General features: G+C 42.2%; 1 protein-coding gene across 1 annotated transcript in view; it reads right to left on the bottom strand.

Annotated features, from left to right (window-relative positions):
• The window catches only part of VWF (von Willebrand factor), a 147552-nt gene that overhangs the window by 114581 nt on the left and 15841 nt on the right, over positions 1-17130 (bottom strand). The window contains exons 7-11 of the mRNA XM_075491424.1: positions 16783-16907; positions 9310-9526; positions 7059-7181; positions 4373-4484; positions 2182-2228 (exon numbers count right to left, since the gene is read on the bottom strand). Coding sequence (XP_075347539.1) covers positions 2182-2228; positions 4373-4484; positions 7059-7181; positions 9310-9526; positions 16783-16907 — 624 coding nt within the window. The remainder of the gene's footprint in view (positions 1-2181; positions 2229-4372; positions 4485-7058; positions 7182-9309; positions 9527-16782; positions 16908-17130) is intronic.

The following is a 17130-nucleotide window of genomic DNA, read 5'->3' as shown; positions in this document are numbered from 1 at the left end:
ATTTGGTGTAATGCATCCCATGAGATTTCCTGAAACCTACTGCTTTCATAATTAATTCAATTATGATATCAGCTTGAGAGCTTCTTGCTACTGCTAGCCAGCTATTGCTAGTTGGCTGACACAGCACTGCCTTCTGAAGCGCTACCTCCAGCTGGGTACTCAGTTTTATCACCAAACTTACAGCTTGGCAATTCGTTCCCACAATGTAAAAGAAACCTTTCCTGACAAACAGGTTGGTAAAAAAATAATGGAACTACCTTGAGCTTATGTAAGTCTAAGTACATAAACTTTCTGTGACACATGATTTTAGAAATATTTGTTGCAAAAATAACCAACCGACAATAAAAATGTGCTGCAATATTGCTTCAAATAGAGACAAAACAGGACAGGTAACAATATAAACTTGGCTACTGTTCCTATCAAGGACTGCTATTTTGGGAGGCTTTGCTGCCCTCCCATACTGTCTTAGTACAGTTTGTAGATCTTAGCAGGTACATGTACAACAGCTGTACTTATACAACCTACAGTCTTGCACAAGACTAGCTGAAAAGTGACTTGGATATATTGGCGGAAGGTGCAAAAACAAGCTGGCTTTCTTTTTGACTTCTGCTTACTCGCCACAGCTTCCCAACTCAGAAAAAGAAAGCAATGCTATATCCCTCTTGCACAAAGCTGTACATCAACATCTGTTTGCAAGCCTCAATACCAGGCTTATCTTCATTTCTATAATCACTATGAAGAAAACATGGCTGGAGTTGAGGATAAAAATTTGGCCCACACAGTATTTATAGTAGCCCAGAAAGCAGGGACGTTAAGAGCTATAACAGGTAAAAACTGAAGTTAGAAAAAGACCTATTTCTTCTTGGTAAACATGTTGCTGCCCATTAGCTAAAAGACATAACAGATCAGCTGGGGCTGTGTCCTTGATTCTGCATTTTAGACAGTGAGATTCCCTGCTCTTGGAGAGATCTCTAGTGAACACCTCAAACATGGGGCTTCTCACAGTCCTGCTTGGCACAGCTCACTAAAAATGTCATTTCTATTTTGAACACTTGCATACCCCCCCTTTTTTTTTTCCACTGCTGACACTTTGAGGCAAGTGCTCTTTCAGTCTAAAGCAGGAGGAAATGGAGCATTGATGGGTCAGGCAAACTTAATGTTAATAGGAAGACAGACTTTTTGATAGTCATTCTAAGACTTCTAATTCTCCTAATTTGTGAGGATTGCACAGTCTCATCTCAAAACAAAACAAAACCACCAAACCCAAATAACCTGCTCTCTCTTTTCCTGTCCTGCCATAACCCCCCAGTCTCCTTCTCATCCCTTCCACTCTCAGTTCCCAAAAGCAAGGAGAACAAACTAGATAAAGAGCTGTGCTGCCTCCCTACAGACTTCTACGCACAACACAAGCAGACTCAAATGCTGTTTCAGGTCAAGCAGGCCTTTCCATGGCTGAACATAGTGCAGGAACTGAGACAGGGGATGGGCCATAGAACTAGCAGGAGGAAATAAGGAAGGTGGCACTTTGCTGTCCAATGCACAGCATGAAAAGTCACATTCCCCATGTAGGCAAAAAACTGGGACAGCAGCCACCAGTACCGGTGAGTTTGGGAGGCAGAGGAGGAGAAAGGGGAGCAAGAACACCTGCAGAGCTGCCTCTCCAGTCTGCCACCACCCACGGAAGGCAGGACCTTCTCCCTGGAGCTGTAGCTCCTTCACCTGTAACATGACCATTAGGGCCCAAACCCACAGGGTATTAAGAGTGATCCAGTCTACTCCCAGTACTTCAAATTGTCCCATCAACAAAAAGTACGCTGATTCACACAATCAAATAGGGAATGGTACCTGATCAAAGAAACCCAGCAGTGTTCCTCTGCCTGAAAGCAAATCCTCTGAACATACAGACACTTATATCTTGGTAAACTAAGTAATCAAAACATGAACCATTCTTCTCACCAAACAGGATTTTTCATTGCTACACATAAACCATATAGCACAATGTCTGGTTTGTCTCACAAGAAGAACTTAGAAGTATGATCCCATCTGGATTGCACTGGAGCAAGCAAGTAAAAACAAAGACAGATTCACTTTTTGTGTGGAAAAAATATAAGTGGGATGGAAGTGGGAGGGATGTAGGCGAGGCTTACTTGTCAAAACCTGAAAAGAGTAGAGCCAACATACCTGGGCATTCCCCATTGCTGCAGATCCAGGTGCCACGTCGACAAATGCTAGGAAACATATCATGACAAGTTAGGCAAGAGTACATGAATTCAAATCTTCTGTTGCAACTTTTTCCCAAATAATTGAAACATGGGTCCCTGTTTCAGGGAAATTAGACCAGTCCCCAACATCCTTTCCATCTCCCATAACCTCGTTTCTTAATATATCCATTCCTTCTTATCATCATTCGACAGCAACTGCTGGTAATATGAGCTGGAATGGTTGCAAAACTCAAGAACTTCTGTTTTCCCACACACAAATGTTTGAGTTTTCAACTACATGCCACTGATGTGGAATGAGTTTTAAATGCAATTCTCAAGGTATGTCTATTAATGTGACAGAATCATATGAAAAAAAAGTTTGAAGGGACTTCCAGAAAAATCATATACTACAACCCCAACTCAAAGAAGGGAACTTCAAAGCTAGATCAGGTGGCTGAGGATCTTGTCCATTTGAGTTTAGAAATCTCCAGGATGAAGTCCCATGGCCTCTCTGGGCAGCTGTCCCAGTGCTGCACCGTCTCAGGGGAATAATTTTTTCTTTTGTCTAAACAGAATTTCCCTTGCTGCAACTTGTGTCCATTGCTTCATGCTCTTTCACTATTTGCCTCTGAGAAGAGTTTGGCCTTGTGTTCTTTACAATCCTCCTTTAGGTAGTGAAAGTTCCGCCATTAGCCTTTAAACAAATCTATTTCCCTTTGCTTCTCCTCATGTCATAAACTCCCCTTCTGTGATCATCTCCAGCATCCTCCACAAGACTCTCTCCAGTCCATAATTCTCTCTTTTGCAGTGGGGACCCAGCACTGGCCACACTACTCCAGTCACGGCCTCACGAGTTCATCACAGGAGAGCAATAATCCCTTTCCTTCACTGGCCAGCTAGACTTCTGCTAAAGCAGACCTTCATCACTCTAACGGCACGCTGCCGACTCAAGCTCCTCTTGCTTAGTTTCCCTTTCTGTGCAAGTTGCAAGGAGGTGGATTGTCTCTGCTTTAATGTCTTTGGGTGGTGGATTTAGTGCCATCCCCCATAGGCACTACTAGTAACCAGTAACACGCACCAATAGTGACTGAGATGGCTATCATTCTTGGGTCTATGGGATACCATGCCAGACAATCCTAAAATCTCCAAAATCAATTAAGTTTCAAGAGGTGCTAAATTCTTCTTATTCCTTTAATTATCCCAGCCCTTGAAAATCATTTGTGGGGAGTCAGTTTATTGAGGACGGTAAATGCAGAGCCGATGGAATAATGTTCTCCACAGCAGTATCAAATTTGAATAACAGAAAGCATTTTCTAACAATACAGTCTATCAGGCAGCACTGATCTCCCAAGAGCACTAAGGTTGAACAGTGAGGCCAAGCTCAAAGCTACAGACAGCTCCAGGGAAAAAGACAAAATGCTAATGTCATGGTTATGGTTCATATTCTGTGAGACATGGTGCAGGTAATGAAAAACTTCTGATTAACAGTGATGATGCATAGACTGTCTTTCTTCTGCATGTGGTGGCCTTCACTGAGTCCTTCTTCTGTACTGTAATTGGAAACATCTGGGCACAGCGTTGTCTGAACTCCTTCCACAAATATGTTCACACTTATACAAAACCAGGTCAGGAATACATTACTCATTCCCCTTCCTTTCTTTAGACAGCTAGCCTTCCCCTTCAGGCTAGCATTCATGAATGAAAGAAGAATCTTGAGCCATGCAGCTGGGAAGGTTCATTAGCTTTGTGAGAAGTTCCAAGGACGTGCCTGAGCTAACTCCACTTGGAAAGAAATGGGGTTTAGAGGTTAAATAAATGTAGGAAGTCAAAACAAAGACACCACTGCTGACACTAACCAGACATGGGAACCTGCCGGTCTGTCTTATCCACAGGAAACAGGTAGTTCTCTACTGTTTGAAGGAGTATGACCCTCACATTGTTCTATCAGATCAAGTATCCCTTTAAAAGCAGTGCTGATTTTGTCTTTGTGAACAGCTCACTTCTTGGAAGGGGCTGGCATTTCCAATAAGAGAGCAGGTCCTTTGCCAAGGAAAGGAAATTTCAAAAAGTAGAGAGAGAGATTTCTAGAAAAATATCTGAAACAGTCACTAACCAGTGTGCAGTACTTATCTAGAGCAACAACAACCACACCAGAGCAACACAGAGTTTACCATGAGTTGCAGTCCTGGGAAATGGTGAAGCCAGGAGGATAATGTTTTCCAGAGTGGATGCAGGAGCAGTCGGAGCTTTCAATGCAATGTTCACCATCAAGGAGCTTGCCCTCTTGATAGATCAGGTAGCAGCAGATACACGTACCATACACACACAAGGACACAAACATAACTACAATTAGATTTTCTAGTTCTTCATATACTTTGGCAAGACTTCATATGCATTATTATCCATAGTTAGTCACAGAAAGCAATACAAAAGAATGAGGCTTGCCAAAAAGCCTCACAGGAGCTGGTGTCTACTTTCCTTCTAGTGCTGCCTCTCCCTCAGATGTGCTGAATGGAGCATTTCTAGTGCTCTCAGAAGAGCTCTTTGCTTAGTGAGTCCCTAAGCACAAAACATGCATATTGGAACATACATGAGTCAAACACAGGGAGCACGATCAAGGTTGATCAGAGCTGGTCTAGAAACCTGACTTGGAAAAATACATGCACTTCACTGACTGCAGTAAAGGGTGTCCAGACAGGTTTTGTATTTGTCATAAGAGGACAGAAGAGGAAACAAAGTAAGGAATGAAGAAATAAAGTTGGACACCATAGAAGTCTAGCAGACAAGGTCTGAGAGAAAGAAAAATTATCATGTGGAGCTGTGGTTTCTCTTCTCAACTTCTGCAGAAGCAAAAAGTGAAAGGGGCAACTTCCCAACTTGGATCCAACTGCTGAGGTTTCCATATTACACAACTATAATTACCTATTCTATATATAGAATATTTTATCTTACAAAGAATAACAGAGGCACAGAAGAGTTACAAGACTTGTCTGAGATTGCGCTATAAGCTAGCAATAGAAGAAAGGACAAGTTTCTTTTTCTTAGATCCCCATGTTGAGAGATAGTTGATATTCCTCTGTTTTTAAAATAGCTGCTGTAGCAAAACATTTTGTCTGCTGAAAACCCCTCTCCCTCCTCTTTGTGAGTCTCCTTCCAATCGCCTGCAGAGATTTTGGCCCTTTTCCGTGGCAGCAGCAGTCACCACTGACAGTGAAACACAGGTAAGTCCCATTTCTCCCATTCTTCCCATAGAGCTGCCTGGAAAGATCTTCACTGTTCAGAAAATCATTCCAGTGAGAGATATTCAAAACATGATCTGAGCATTTAAGAGTGGTGTGGCTCTCCAGAGAGCACAAGAAAACAGAACGTCTGCCTTTTTTCCCGGCAAGGGTAATTCCATTTATAGCAATTAAAGTAACTGTGTGGTTCATTTAAGGGGAAAAAAAAAAAAAAGACACATTCATTGAACAGATCTTTTTTACTCTTGAAACACTGGAGGGAAGCTAAACGAAGGTATAATCCCTCATACTAAATCCTAAATTCCTCTATTCATCTGTCAGATCCTCCTGGTTCTCTGTGAAACTCAAATCAAAGTCCTTCCCTGTTGACTGTGCACCAAATAACAGTAAAAGTTTTGGACTGCTGATTGTTATTTCATTTCATGTAGTTCCTTCTACCCATCTACTTGTTCCTCATGCAGTACCCTTTCTGCTGAGCTCCTGTTTCTCTGCTCCTCAGTTCCTGTCCCCTCAGACCTTTCCTGTGCTGAACTGACCAGTGCAGCTACCAAAGGAAGAACGTAGTGAGAGTCCTTGTGCAGCCAGTGCATTCATCTCCTTCAGCTTTTCCCAACACCCCCAGGACTGCACAAATAATAGCTAGATCCTTCACAACAAAATAAGCTCCTGTGTCTAGTTACATCAGCGGTCACCCTCCATGTGCACCTTCCCAGGTCCTGTCACAGAGTGACAGCTTTGAACCTCCAGTAAGTAAGACACTGGCAGCTAAATGGGAAACTACTAAGCTCTGAATGCAATAATGACTCCTCAAACAAGGTTGACATTCTCACCACTGCCTTGTTTTGGAAACCAATTTATGTTCTCAGTAAACCTCCATCATGCTTGGTATCTTGTACAAGGGGACAGTAAATACCTCTGTGCAAATGCACAGAAAGTCCAGATTTGAAAGGTGAAATGCAGAGATAGTCCTATTAAAAATAAACAAACAAACAAACCCAAAGAAAACAACAAAAATCAGCTAGAAATGGGAGCATATGGAGCTTTGCAGCCAGGAATAAAACTCTCCTCCTTCAGTTGTCTTAAGTACAATAGACAGAAGAGGAAGACTGTGGTGGTTGGGCTGCCCCCTTTAAGCCAATCAAATCTCCTGTACGAATGATTCAATAATAAGTGAAATAATTAATCTAAAATCATTAAAATCTTTGGAATTATAGTGCAAGCTCTACACATACTGTTTTTCTGTAAGAAACTCCTTCAGTATATTCTCTGTTCTTTCTTCCTCTAACTGGATGCTTCTAACCAAAAGCAATTCAGAAGGAATCTAGATATGTCAATTGTAAGCAGGCCCTCACCAAGAAAGCAGGCAATCCTAGAGTATTAGATGGTGCTGATTTTCACAGAAACATTTACTTTTTAGTTGGGTCTGAAAAATGGCCCTTTCATGGAGTGAGCATACAGGCATTATAGAAACTGGTTTATTCTAGGGCATGGTCCCAGAAAAGAGAAGTGTTTCTGATTTCAAGGAAATTTAAGGGAAGACACAGCTTTCCTTTTTCTAATAAAATAGGTAGCATCACTGCCAAATGTTTCTCTGTAAATAACCCAGTAAATAAATTACCAGGGCAGCTGCAGCCATCAACACATTGTCTGTGACACACTTCATTGATATTCAGGCTCTGGCAGGTTTTGGCACAAGGGGATACACATTCCTTATACTCCATGCCAACTGGACATCTTGGCCCTGAAACAATTAAAAGAAATTAGAAATGCAAATTGCTCAATAACTCTTAAATAAATAAATCCCTTAATTATCAAAGGCTGAAGCACAGAGACACCAAAAAGGTCATATCCTCTCCAATCAATGATTTCTTTTTCAGAAGCAGAACATTTTAAGAAACACTTGATTTTCAGTTTGCTGCAATATCATCATCTGTCAGGTTGTGTAGTAAATAGTTAGAGGCTAAAGCCAATTTCTTTTCTAATAAATTGAGTCTTAGTAACTAAAACCAAGCACATTAAGAACAATCAAACATGGGGAGAAGTTTTGCAATAATATCTAAGTAATTTGGATAGGTAAGCATGTGTTATACCTTTAAGCTATGCAGTTACTCTACTCATTTGTGAAATTATACTGTTTTGTGTTTCCAGAGAGAACTGGGAGACAGTTAAAACTCTGAAATCCCATCCTTCTTCTTCCAGAGAACTGCCGGGACAGGATAACACCCATGCTGTAGTATCTTTACTGCTGTCATTATGTAGGCTAGGCCATTATGCAAGCACACACTATAGCCATTCCTTCATTTTGATGCATAGACATACCCCACAAGACTGTGTGGGCATGGAGTGGGAAGAAAAGGTCAGAGCCTGCCCCTTCCCAGCAAATCCTCTATTGAAGGAGCTGGGAAGGTAACAAGGGAGTGGTCTTGCCCTCTGTGGCTCCAGGGCCTGGGCACCAGCTCGCACTAGTACAGCGTGGCCAGCGCTACAGCCCTTCCAACGCAGCGGAGCATTTAGTGCCTCCAATGCAACAATCATCATCATCATCTCCTGAGAAAGCATCATAGCACAGATGAAGGGTGATAGAAAATTAAGCTCCTGATGTGGCAGCAGGCCACCTCTCTTTTTCCTGACTCAGAAAAAGTGTGGTCTGTTAAGTCAAGGGTTGGAAATGAGGTCTAAAACTCCTGGGAAGAGAGAGGGGTTCATTTCACTCATGGCTTTAGTTAGACTTACAGACAGCCCTAGCAAAAATGGGTTCTCTGGCTTGCACCCCGAGCAAGGAGACAAGTTTTCATCAGATCCCTTTTATGTCCCAATGGAAAGGTAACAAACTACTGCTGGAATTAAGACTCTCCTCTGGTGTACAATCCCTTGAACAAGTGGTTGGCAGTATCTTCCTGCCCTAACCATAATCTGAAGGCAGTTTTCTTCAGTGGTGGCCAATAGCAGAATATCTTTACCAGAGAAGAAAGTGTTGTTAGTACAAATTAGTCGTGAAATTAATTTACATAAACATCCTGAGAAAATTGTCCTTCCTGTGTAATGTAAAAACATGAGAAAAATCATTGAGAACATTATATTAGAGGATTGATTTTATTATTTTATTATTCATTTGTGTGCTTATGTATTTAACCAGGGCTCTCCAGTGGAGACATCATGTGTATATCAATGGTGGGTGCAAACATGACCTCTCCTCTATAAACGCAATCCATCCCAGTCAATCTATGCACTTCCTTGTTGCAAAATTTTAGCAGAGATGCAATCAGGACCTCTGACCTCAGCAAAATTGGGCTAATAACAGCAGCATTTTAAGATACGATCAGGATCTCTAACCTAGACAAAAATTGGCTTAAAAAAGGCAACATCCCAATTTCAATGTAATTGGTTCAAGCAAATAAAGGACAAAACAATTGTCTTTATGAAAAAATGTTAAGGAGAGCCTTTCACAAGGATGCTGACTTGCAAGTACGGGCTGGATAACGTCACACATCTGAACCATATGTGAAATACCTCCTAAACATCCTAGTCTATACCTTTGTGTATCAAATAAGTCTTCACTGATTTTGTATACCATGGTGGGACCTGTAACAGCTCAGGATCTTCTTCATATATGGTTCAAACAATCCGGCTTGAGGGACAACAACGTCTAGAAAAAGGTGGGTCATGGAGAGCTGAAAGGGGGAGCGAGCAAAGGCACTTCAGATAAATGGAAGTGACAGGCACTTCAGATTTTAACCTGCCATGCCTGAATCAACCTGAATCAACATCCTAAAAAAGCACCAGTTGCTTTTAGCGGCAGTACATAAATCTGCAAGACAGGCATGATCTCATTTGGAATAAGCAGCCTAGGAATAATCCTGTCAGCTTACTGCATGAGCTCTCTTCAGTCCACCCGTCCAAAATCACTCCTTCGTGAGCGCAGCTTCTTGCATAATCGAGGAACACCGAGCAGTGACAGTCCATGCCTTGGGTACAGGCACAGATGTCTCTTTCACAGAGATCGATGTATGGCTCTGGATCAACTCGATGGTGGCACCGGGAGAAAGTCAAAGATGTTCCTAGCAGCTGGCAGGTTTCCATGACACCCTGCATGACAAGTGAGGAGCAAAGGCAGAAAGAAAGAGAGAAAAAGGGACAAAATGAGTTACTATAGTCTTAGGAAGAAGGGAGAAAACCCAACTTTTCCAAACATGCTGTCACCACTGTTGTTAAATAACATCATGGTTATTATTTAACACCACCATGTAGTTAAATAACATGATAGTCATCCGTTTATTCACCACATCCATATATACATGGAGGTGCATTAATATACTGATTATTATAAAATAGAGTGTCATATAAGGGATGTTTCATGCAGAAACGTGTCAGTCAGTCAGCAAATGGAGGGAAGCAAAGAACTGCTTCCTACCCAGTGAAGAACCAGATGGTGTCTGGAGTACCAGGAAGACACGCACAGCAAGGGAGAGGAACTTAGGACTGAGGTACTTAGGAAAAAAATGACCATCTTTTGGATAATGAGGGAACACAGTAAGTTTCAGAGTGAAAGTCTGAGCCTGACTGGAATCCGAGGAATCAAATTTGTTTCCCACTTCTGGCCACATGTTCCTGTCACTCCTGCTGGCTTGTCCAATGCACAACAGGTCAATTTAACTCAGATAAAAGGCAGAAAAATAACACAGGGAAGAAAAGCAATTTGTTCTGCTCTTCTCGTGAGTTAAATCAGCATGGTGACAGCTAGTGTAAGGAGAGGACTGCACAGTGAGAGGGAGGGGGATGGTACCAAGACCTCTCCTTTCAGATGGCAGCAAGTTAAGATGAAACTTAGCTGTATGTGAAACAAAACCTAAGGAAAGCTTAGTTTATGGCTAAGTTCTCCAAGGGAGGCTCCCAAATAGACTTTCTTTTTTGTATGCATTATGTCATAGTTCAGTAAGTCTGAGGTACTCAATGCAAATTTCTAAAAGGATGACACTGAGTTTAAATAAGTGGAAAAACAATTTTCTGATACAACCCTAGCACAAACAGTTGAAGCATAACTTTCTTCTACTTATTTGTCAGTGTTTTATATAAGCAGATAAGCAGATGTAATCATGCTGTATATTTCAGGTGTTATACATAGTCATTAGGGGGGGCATGTTCTTCAGAATAGTTCACAGTAACGATGCATTACTCCTGAATACCTTAACAAGTACCTGAGGTGACAGCACATACAAGTTGCTGTGCTAATAAATAAATAAATAAATAAATAAGAGAGAGAGAGAGAAAGTCCATTTTGGGGACATGAAAAATAGGGAGCAAAAACCCTACAGAGTTCTGCAGACATCTGGATGTGTTCTCTGAATGGCAGATAGTATACCTGTATAGGAAAACTGCTGAGTAGAAAAGCCTTTTTTTGCTAAAGGATGTTTTGTCCAGGTGATCAGCTAATGCTAGTACATGTCTGAACCAAGAGAGAACTTTTTGCTTATGCAAACAAACCAACCAGAAATGTCTGGCCCATTGGGAATATATTCAGAGTTTAGCAAAGTGCTCAGTGAACAACCGCATACACAAATACACAAAGAGGTTTTGAGCTTACTGAGAAAGGCCTCAGGGAACTTAAAGCAATGCTAACTGAGCGCCATTAGACAGCTGACTATGATTGTCCTTCAGAAAATCAGCTCCAGCCTGGAATAATTCTGATGCCCAGACAGCAGCCACCATGCTGAACCAGCTGGAAAACAAGACTAGAAGTAAGGGAGCAGGAACTGCATAAATGGTGTTGGTGCTGCTCTAAGACTACACAGAAGTATGAGAAAGCTGAAAGGATGGAAGTAACAACAACAGAAGCAGCTAAAAAAGCTATTAAAGCAGGGCTTCAAGATGAAACGGACATAACCGAAAGTGAGCTCAGAGCCATTCAGAAGTTGAGCAGTGCAGCAACTCCTGGATCAAAGCCTTGATCCAGATACTACCAAATGCAACAGAAAACCAGTATATGCAATAAACCCATTTAGGGGCTGTGGTAATAAGTTTTCTTAATAAGGTAATAGCTTTGTTAAAAAGGTAATACAAATCAATTGTTATGTTGCAGTAGAACTCAGAGACTGTATATTCCACTAAACAGTAAAACTAGTAGAAACAATCTTTTATGACCATGTATATTACATACCAGTAAGTGTTAGATGTGAAAGTGACTTTATTTTTAAAGGAGATTACACACACACCCCAAAAAAAAATTAACCCCCCCTTTTTTTTCCTATAGTGTTCTTTGGTCTTCATCTTGTTCAATAGCAACATACCTAATGACTGAGCTCTAGCTGATTATCAAGAAACCAAGTGATATATGTTAGAAAGCAACAAATAGTTCATTTTCTCTATGTGAAGGTTTTCTTGCCATTCAAATTGCTTCAGATTTTCCAGTGACTTTATAAAAGAAATTATAGCTGAAATTTTCCCATCTTTTAGACACATCTCAACTATTATGATGAATTAACAGACTTAAGCCGCAATATGGGTAAATCCAAATAGATACAAAACCAAAAAAAAAAAAAAAATTTCACCATGAGGGTGATTGAAGACTGGAAAAAGTGTTCAGAGAGGCTGTGGAACCACAACCCTTGGAGATACTCGAAATGTGAGTCGACAAGGACAGGAGCAACCTGACCTCAGATGGCCCTGTTGCAAGCAGGGGGTTGGACTAGATGGCCTCCAATGGTCTCTTCCAATTTAAATCATTTTGCAAACTACTTTTATTTTCTCTCCTTTCTTTCTTTAAAACTCAATGGTCAGGCTGAACTAAGAGAGATCCTTGTTCTTTAGTTTAGAGGACAATGCACATACGTGGTAAGCACCAGATACTGGCAGTTTCACCCACTGCTGTAACATTCCTGCTCATGCAGCAACAGTCCTGGAAGCAGCTCCACACAAAGAAACATCTAAAACCAACAGACCAGAGAGTGAAGCCTCAGGCTGAAACAGTGCTTAGAGTACAGGTGGCTGTAAGATTAAACCTAGCAGAACTGACTGCAGTATCCGAAATACAGGTGAAGGTCTTGACATTTCTCCCTTGACTTGGGCATGAGTTCTATTTTAAGTGTTTCTTTAAATGGGTTGGCGGTGTCCTGGCACTGACAACCCTTAGCGACCGCAAACTTGCTGACCTTGTTTCTGCCCCAGTCCCACCACACAGAGCTGTAGGTGGAATTTTGTACATTCTTCCAATTTCTGTGGCATTGCCTTCTGCTGCTGCATGAATTGCATTTGTCTATTGCTTAACAATTGCTGTTAAAGAGATATAACCTAAAAAGTAACAGAAGAAAGCAGAGACACCCTCTCATTCCCTTGAATTTTAAACCCTATGGTATATAGATACACAGAAGTGTTTTGCCAGATCATTCAGGAAGGGTATATTTTGGTGCCATAATTTGGTATAGTTTTACAGAAAAACCTTGTTTCGGTTCACTCAAAGGGAGAATGATTTAGCCTCCCATCTTTCCAAGTAAAAAGCATCCAAAGCCAGTATGTTTAGTACACCAAATACTGGCTGTATGTTTGAGCAAACATAATAACAACTGACAGAAGTCACTTCCTTGAATGCTGGTTCAGCTAACCTGTATATTTCAGGAGCAGAAAAATGAGATTTTTAGATATAGTGGGCCTCATTTTCACCCCAAAATGTATTATAGTATTGTATGTCCATGTCTTTGCTGGACCTGCTTGTGACCTCTACTATTACAAATTACGGGCCAAAAGGTGAAAACCTCTCCCACTTGCTTTCAGATCTGGGGACAAAGGCTATTGCATATGGAAGTACTTCATGGGATATGAGTGGGACTATTTCTTACCGATCACAGCAAAAGCTGAATTTCAGCAAAAGCAGAAATTAGTTGAATTCTAATTTCAGTCATTTTCACATCTAACATGTTATAGGTATAGTTTCCTAACAAGAAAGAAAAAAAAAGAAACAATACAGTGAACTGTGGCCTCCACGCACCATTTCTATTAGAGGTGAAATCTAGAAAATAAAGGTAATGTCTAAGAACGTATAAATCAGTCGTAATGCTTTAAAAAATAAATATTTTTGTTTTCAAGGCTGCCTCATTACCACAGTTATGCACGTCACTCCATTTTATACTTCAAGATCCATGTTACCCATGCTGTTAATCATCTGAGAGGCTATTAGATTGCAGTACTCCATGAACAGGTAGCCTAAATCATCACATCCAAGTGGTGAAAAAATGGATCAGACAACGCAGAGAAGCTCTTTCTTTTTGGTAACTATTCAGACAGCAGCCGGAGAGGGCAGGGCATGGTAGGAAGGCGGTAGCTCCCTCCCTCCAACACTGCCCAGTTTGGCATGCTCTCCGGATCACAAGACAAGGTAGCCAACAGGCAGCTCCACCATGCAGATGCCAAGCTGCCTCCAGCCCTAGGAGGGGAATATATATATCTGAAAAGAAACCATACCTGCAGGCAGAGCAGTAGTCAAACGTGTAAGTATGTACGTGTTTTGGAGGCGGAGGGCAGGGAGAGGCCCAGAGCAACAGCAGGGTAAGAGTGTGAGCTGGGTCAAGACCTTCAGCCGATACATGGAGCCATTAATCAAGACAAGAGCTCTTCCTTATTAAAGAATACAAAATTGCCTGTGTTTTTTATGATTTGAAGGTAAAAGAGCAACAAGGCTTTCTGGCTTCACTGCTTCTTGCATAGAAGTCAGAAGCCATCTCTCCAAGGATGCTGTTGTGGTGGGGGGGCAGAGAGGGCAAAGAAAACTGCCGATCTGCCCCAAGTGGGGGGACGGAGGTGGGAGGAGCACACTGAACCAAAGCTGTTGTTTTCCTCACCTAGCAGCTGACTGCCTGGCAGGGAGGGAGGCTAGGAGATGGGGGAGATTTACATTCCTGAAGCTGAAGCAAGCAAACAAAGCACGCTATTAAAAAGCCCTGCATTCTTCAGCAGGCACTCATTTGGCTGGACTTCTATTAATAGCACTGTGTTTATTCTTGCACAGTGAATAAATTAAGCCAATGTTAAATGCTGTGAGCTCATGAATTCACACAAGAGAGAAGATAATTTCATCCAGTTGGTGGGAGAGCAAACTTTTTCCCACAAAGCATCAATATTTAACGTGATCTCTATAAAACTCGAATTAGTTGCAGTCTACCCATCAGACAAGATTTTGTCCTGCATGCCACTCCCTGGCCTCAGTTGCAATGTTGACATTTTCTAAACATTAAACTTGCCTGAATAGATAAAATTCCAGCGGCCACAACCAGTTGCAAGAACTCGCCCTACTCTAGAGCTGTAACTGGGTTTAAAACGCAGCCCTGTCCTTCAGAAGGCATCTCAGCCAGGTTGAAACCCCTCACGCTTTGGTCACGTCCTTGGCACCATACACCATTAGGTGTTCAATCAGTCCTGACCCTGACAGAAATGCCCCACGCACACCGGCTCAGCTCGAGCAAGAAGCATAGGCTGGAGATTTCCAACCTGAAATCACTGCTGTATTTCCTCAGCCAAGTTTGCAGGCTGTGAGGCTGAAGCTGTGGTGCTAAGGGGCATGAGCATGCTTCACTGAATTTCAGAACATATCTAATACAAGCGTCCCCATCCAAAAGCTTAGTGGAAAGTATGAATAGTCAGAAGTTTGCAAGCTTGTCTGAGTCTTAGCTTATTCCAGGAAACTAGGAAACCAGCACTTGAAGTAGCTGTAGAGCAGATATGTTCCAGGAAGTGCTACTACTCTTGAGAAATTATTTGAGCATAGTTTAACAACTGAGCATTGGTCTACAGAACTTGTATAGCAAGAAACCGAGGGCTAAATTTTGGCCTCAGTTACTCTGGTATAAATCTAAACCTGGCACCCAACAGATCATTCTGATTTACAACAGAGTGCATGAGATCCTATGCAAACCCTCAATGGATGAGGGCTCAATTTACCATAACAGTCAGAACCTGTAATACCACATGCAGTCAGTATATATGCAAAGCTACTTTCCTCCCTGAGCTGGTGACCATCTGCACGTGTCCAACCTGTGTCTAAGGGAAACAAGGAACATGTTTATACTTATAAAAGAGGAGAGGAAAAAGGTTGATGCAGCAGAAAGGGTCACAGAGTTGGCTGAGACAAGCAGTTCTGTGTTTCTTCAACAAATCAGAGCTACTATCTATATGCATAGCTGAAGGAACCTCCTCCTCCTGGCAAGGGAAATAGCCTGATGGCACATAGTGTTTGCAACACCTAGAGAGAACATCTGCTCTGTCAAAAATAGGCCTGGCTGAGGCATCTCGCTGCTCTGGTGACTCCTGGTGTATGAACTGCAACACATTTACAAATACTATTTGCAGTGGTGGTCCCCACAGAGGCTTCACAACTGATGCTTCTCTGATGGCAGAATCAGAGCGGGAATTAACTACCTCATTCTACAGGCACCACTTAAACACACCTTTCCCAAGCAATACCAAAGTTTCTTGGCAGCAACTCACACTTCAGGCTCAAATGAACTGTTGGTTTCTTTGTTTTTCTGTTTGATGTTTTTGTGTTGGGTTTGGGAGTTTTGAGGGGGAGAGGAAGGGGGGTATATATGTACTACAGTTTTAGAAAGAATAGCAACAGACAGGGTACAGTAGGAGAGAAAAATTGCATTCACTAACTAGTGAGTAAACTGTTCCTCTCTTAAGGCTGCAGTAAATAAGACATCAATCATAACATGCAACCTCAGAGGTGACTTCTCTACAGCACCGGGCAGCCCAGCACAGAAGTCCTCCTGCTAGCACCAGCCAGGGTCTGCAGAGCAGGCACATAGTTATCAGCTCAGGAACTGCAGACACACAGCTGCATCCTGCATCCAGCCCCCCGCTGGCTCACAGAGAGGCTGGGAGCACCCACAAACAGCACAGGTGTGCACTGCAGATGTGTCACTTCCACCTTCTGCCTGCACCTGACCCTGCTGCACCACAGCAGGGACCTACATATGGCCACCGCCAACCCTGCAGTTAACTCCTTAGTAGGCATGGAGGTGTTGGGTTGACGGTTAGACTAGATGATCTTAGAGGTCTTTTCCAACCTTAATGATTCCATGATTCGATGATTCCTGCCAGGCTGGACGAGGAGCCACGCACCTTGTTCCAGTGCGTCAACGACAGCAGTGCCCAGTATAGCTATTTCAGATCACACCACCTCAGAAACCCAAAATGCGTATCTCCTGTGCCTTGCATCCTAACCGCTTGCTGAGGGAGGACTGCGTTAGGTACAGACATGGATTCAAGGAAGCATTTGTGTTCTTCTGCCAAAGGGCAGGCAAGCTGCTTTCAGGTAGGGGAGGACCAAAACCAGAATGGTATCTTGTGGCACCAACCTTCTCTGCAACATCAGATGAAATGTTGCAGGTGTTGCTTGGAGTCTGCACTCTCTTGCACTGCTTGTTTTCACTGTGCAAAGCCCAGGAGTTTGCAAAATCATAACTGTTTCCCACAAGGGTCCCTGTGAATGAAGAAGAGGAGAAGCACATGGCTGTTTAGGGGTTTGAGCAACAAGTGGTCATTATTGGCTACTATGTATGTGATAGCTGAAAGCTGGTTTTAAAAATAAAAACTGTCATATCAAATGAATTTCTATTCCAAACAGATTGACTGTAGAAAAGACACTTTCAGTGATCTGGACTGACTCCTGCAGAGGACCTCTCTGAGCTCAAGGACAGACTAAA

This window comes from Mycteria americana, chromosome 1 (assembly GCF_035582795.1).
Source record: "Mycteria americana isolate JAX WOST 10 ecotype Jacksonville Zoo and Gardens chromosome 1, USCA_MyAme_1.0, whole genome shotgun sequence".
Taxonomy (NCBI): domain Eukaryota; kingdom Metazoa; phylum Chordata; class Aves; order Ciconiiformes; family Ciconiidae; genus Mycteria; species Mycteria americana.
The sequence above is the reverse complement of the archived record's forward strand: the minus strand, read 5'-3'. Positions and strand labels throughout refer to the sequence as shown.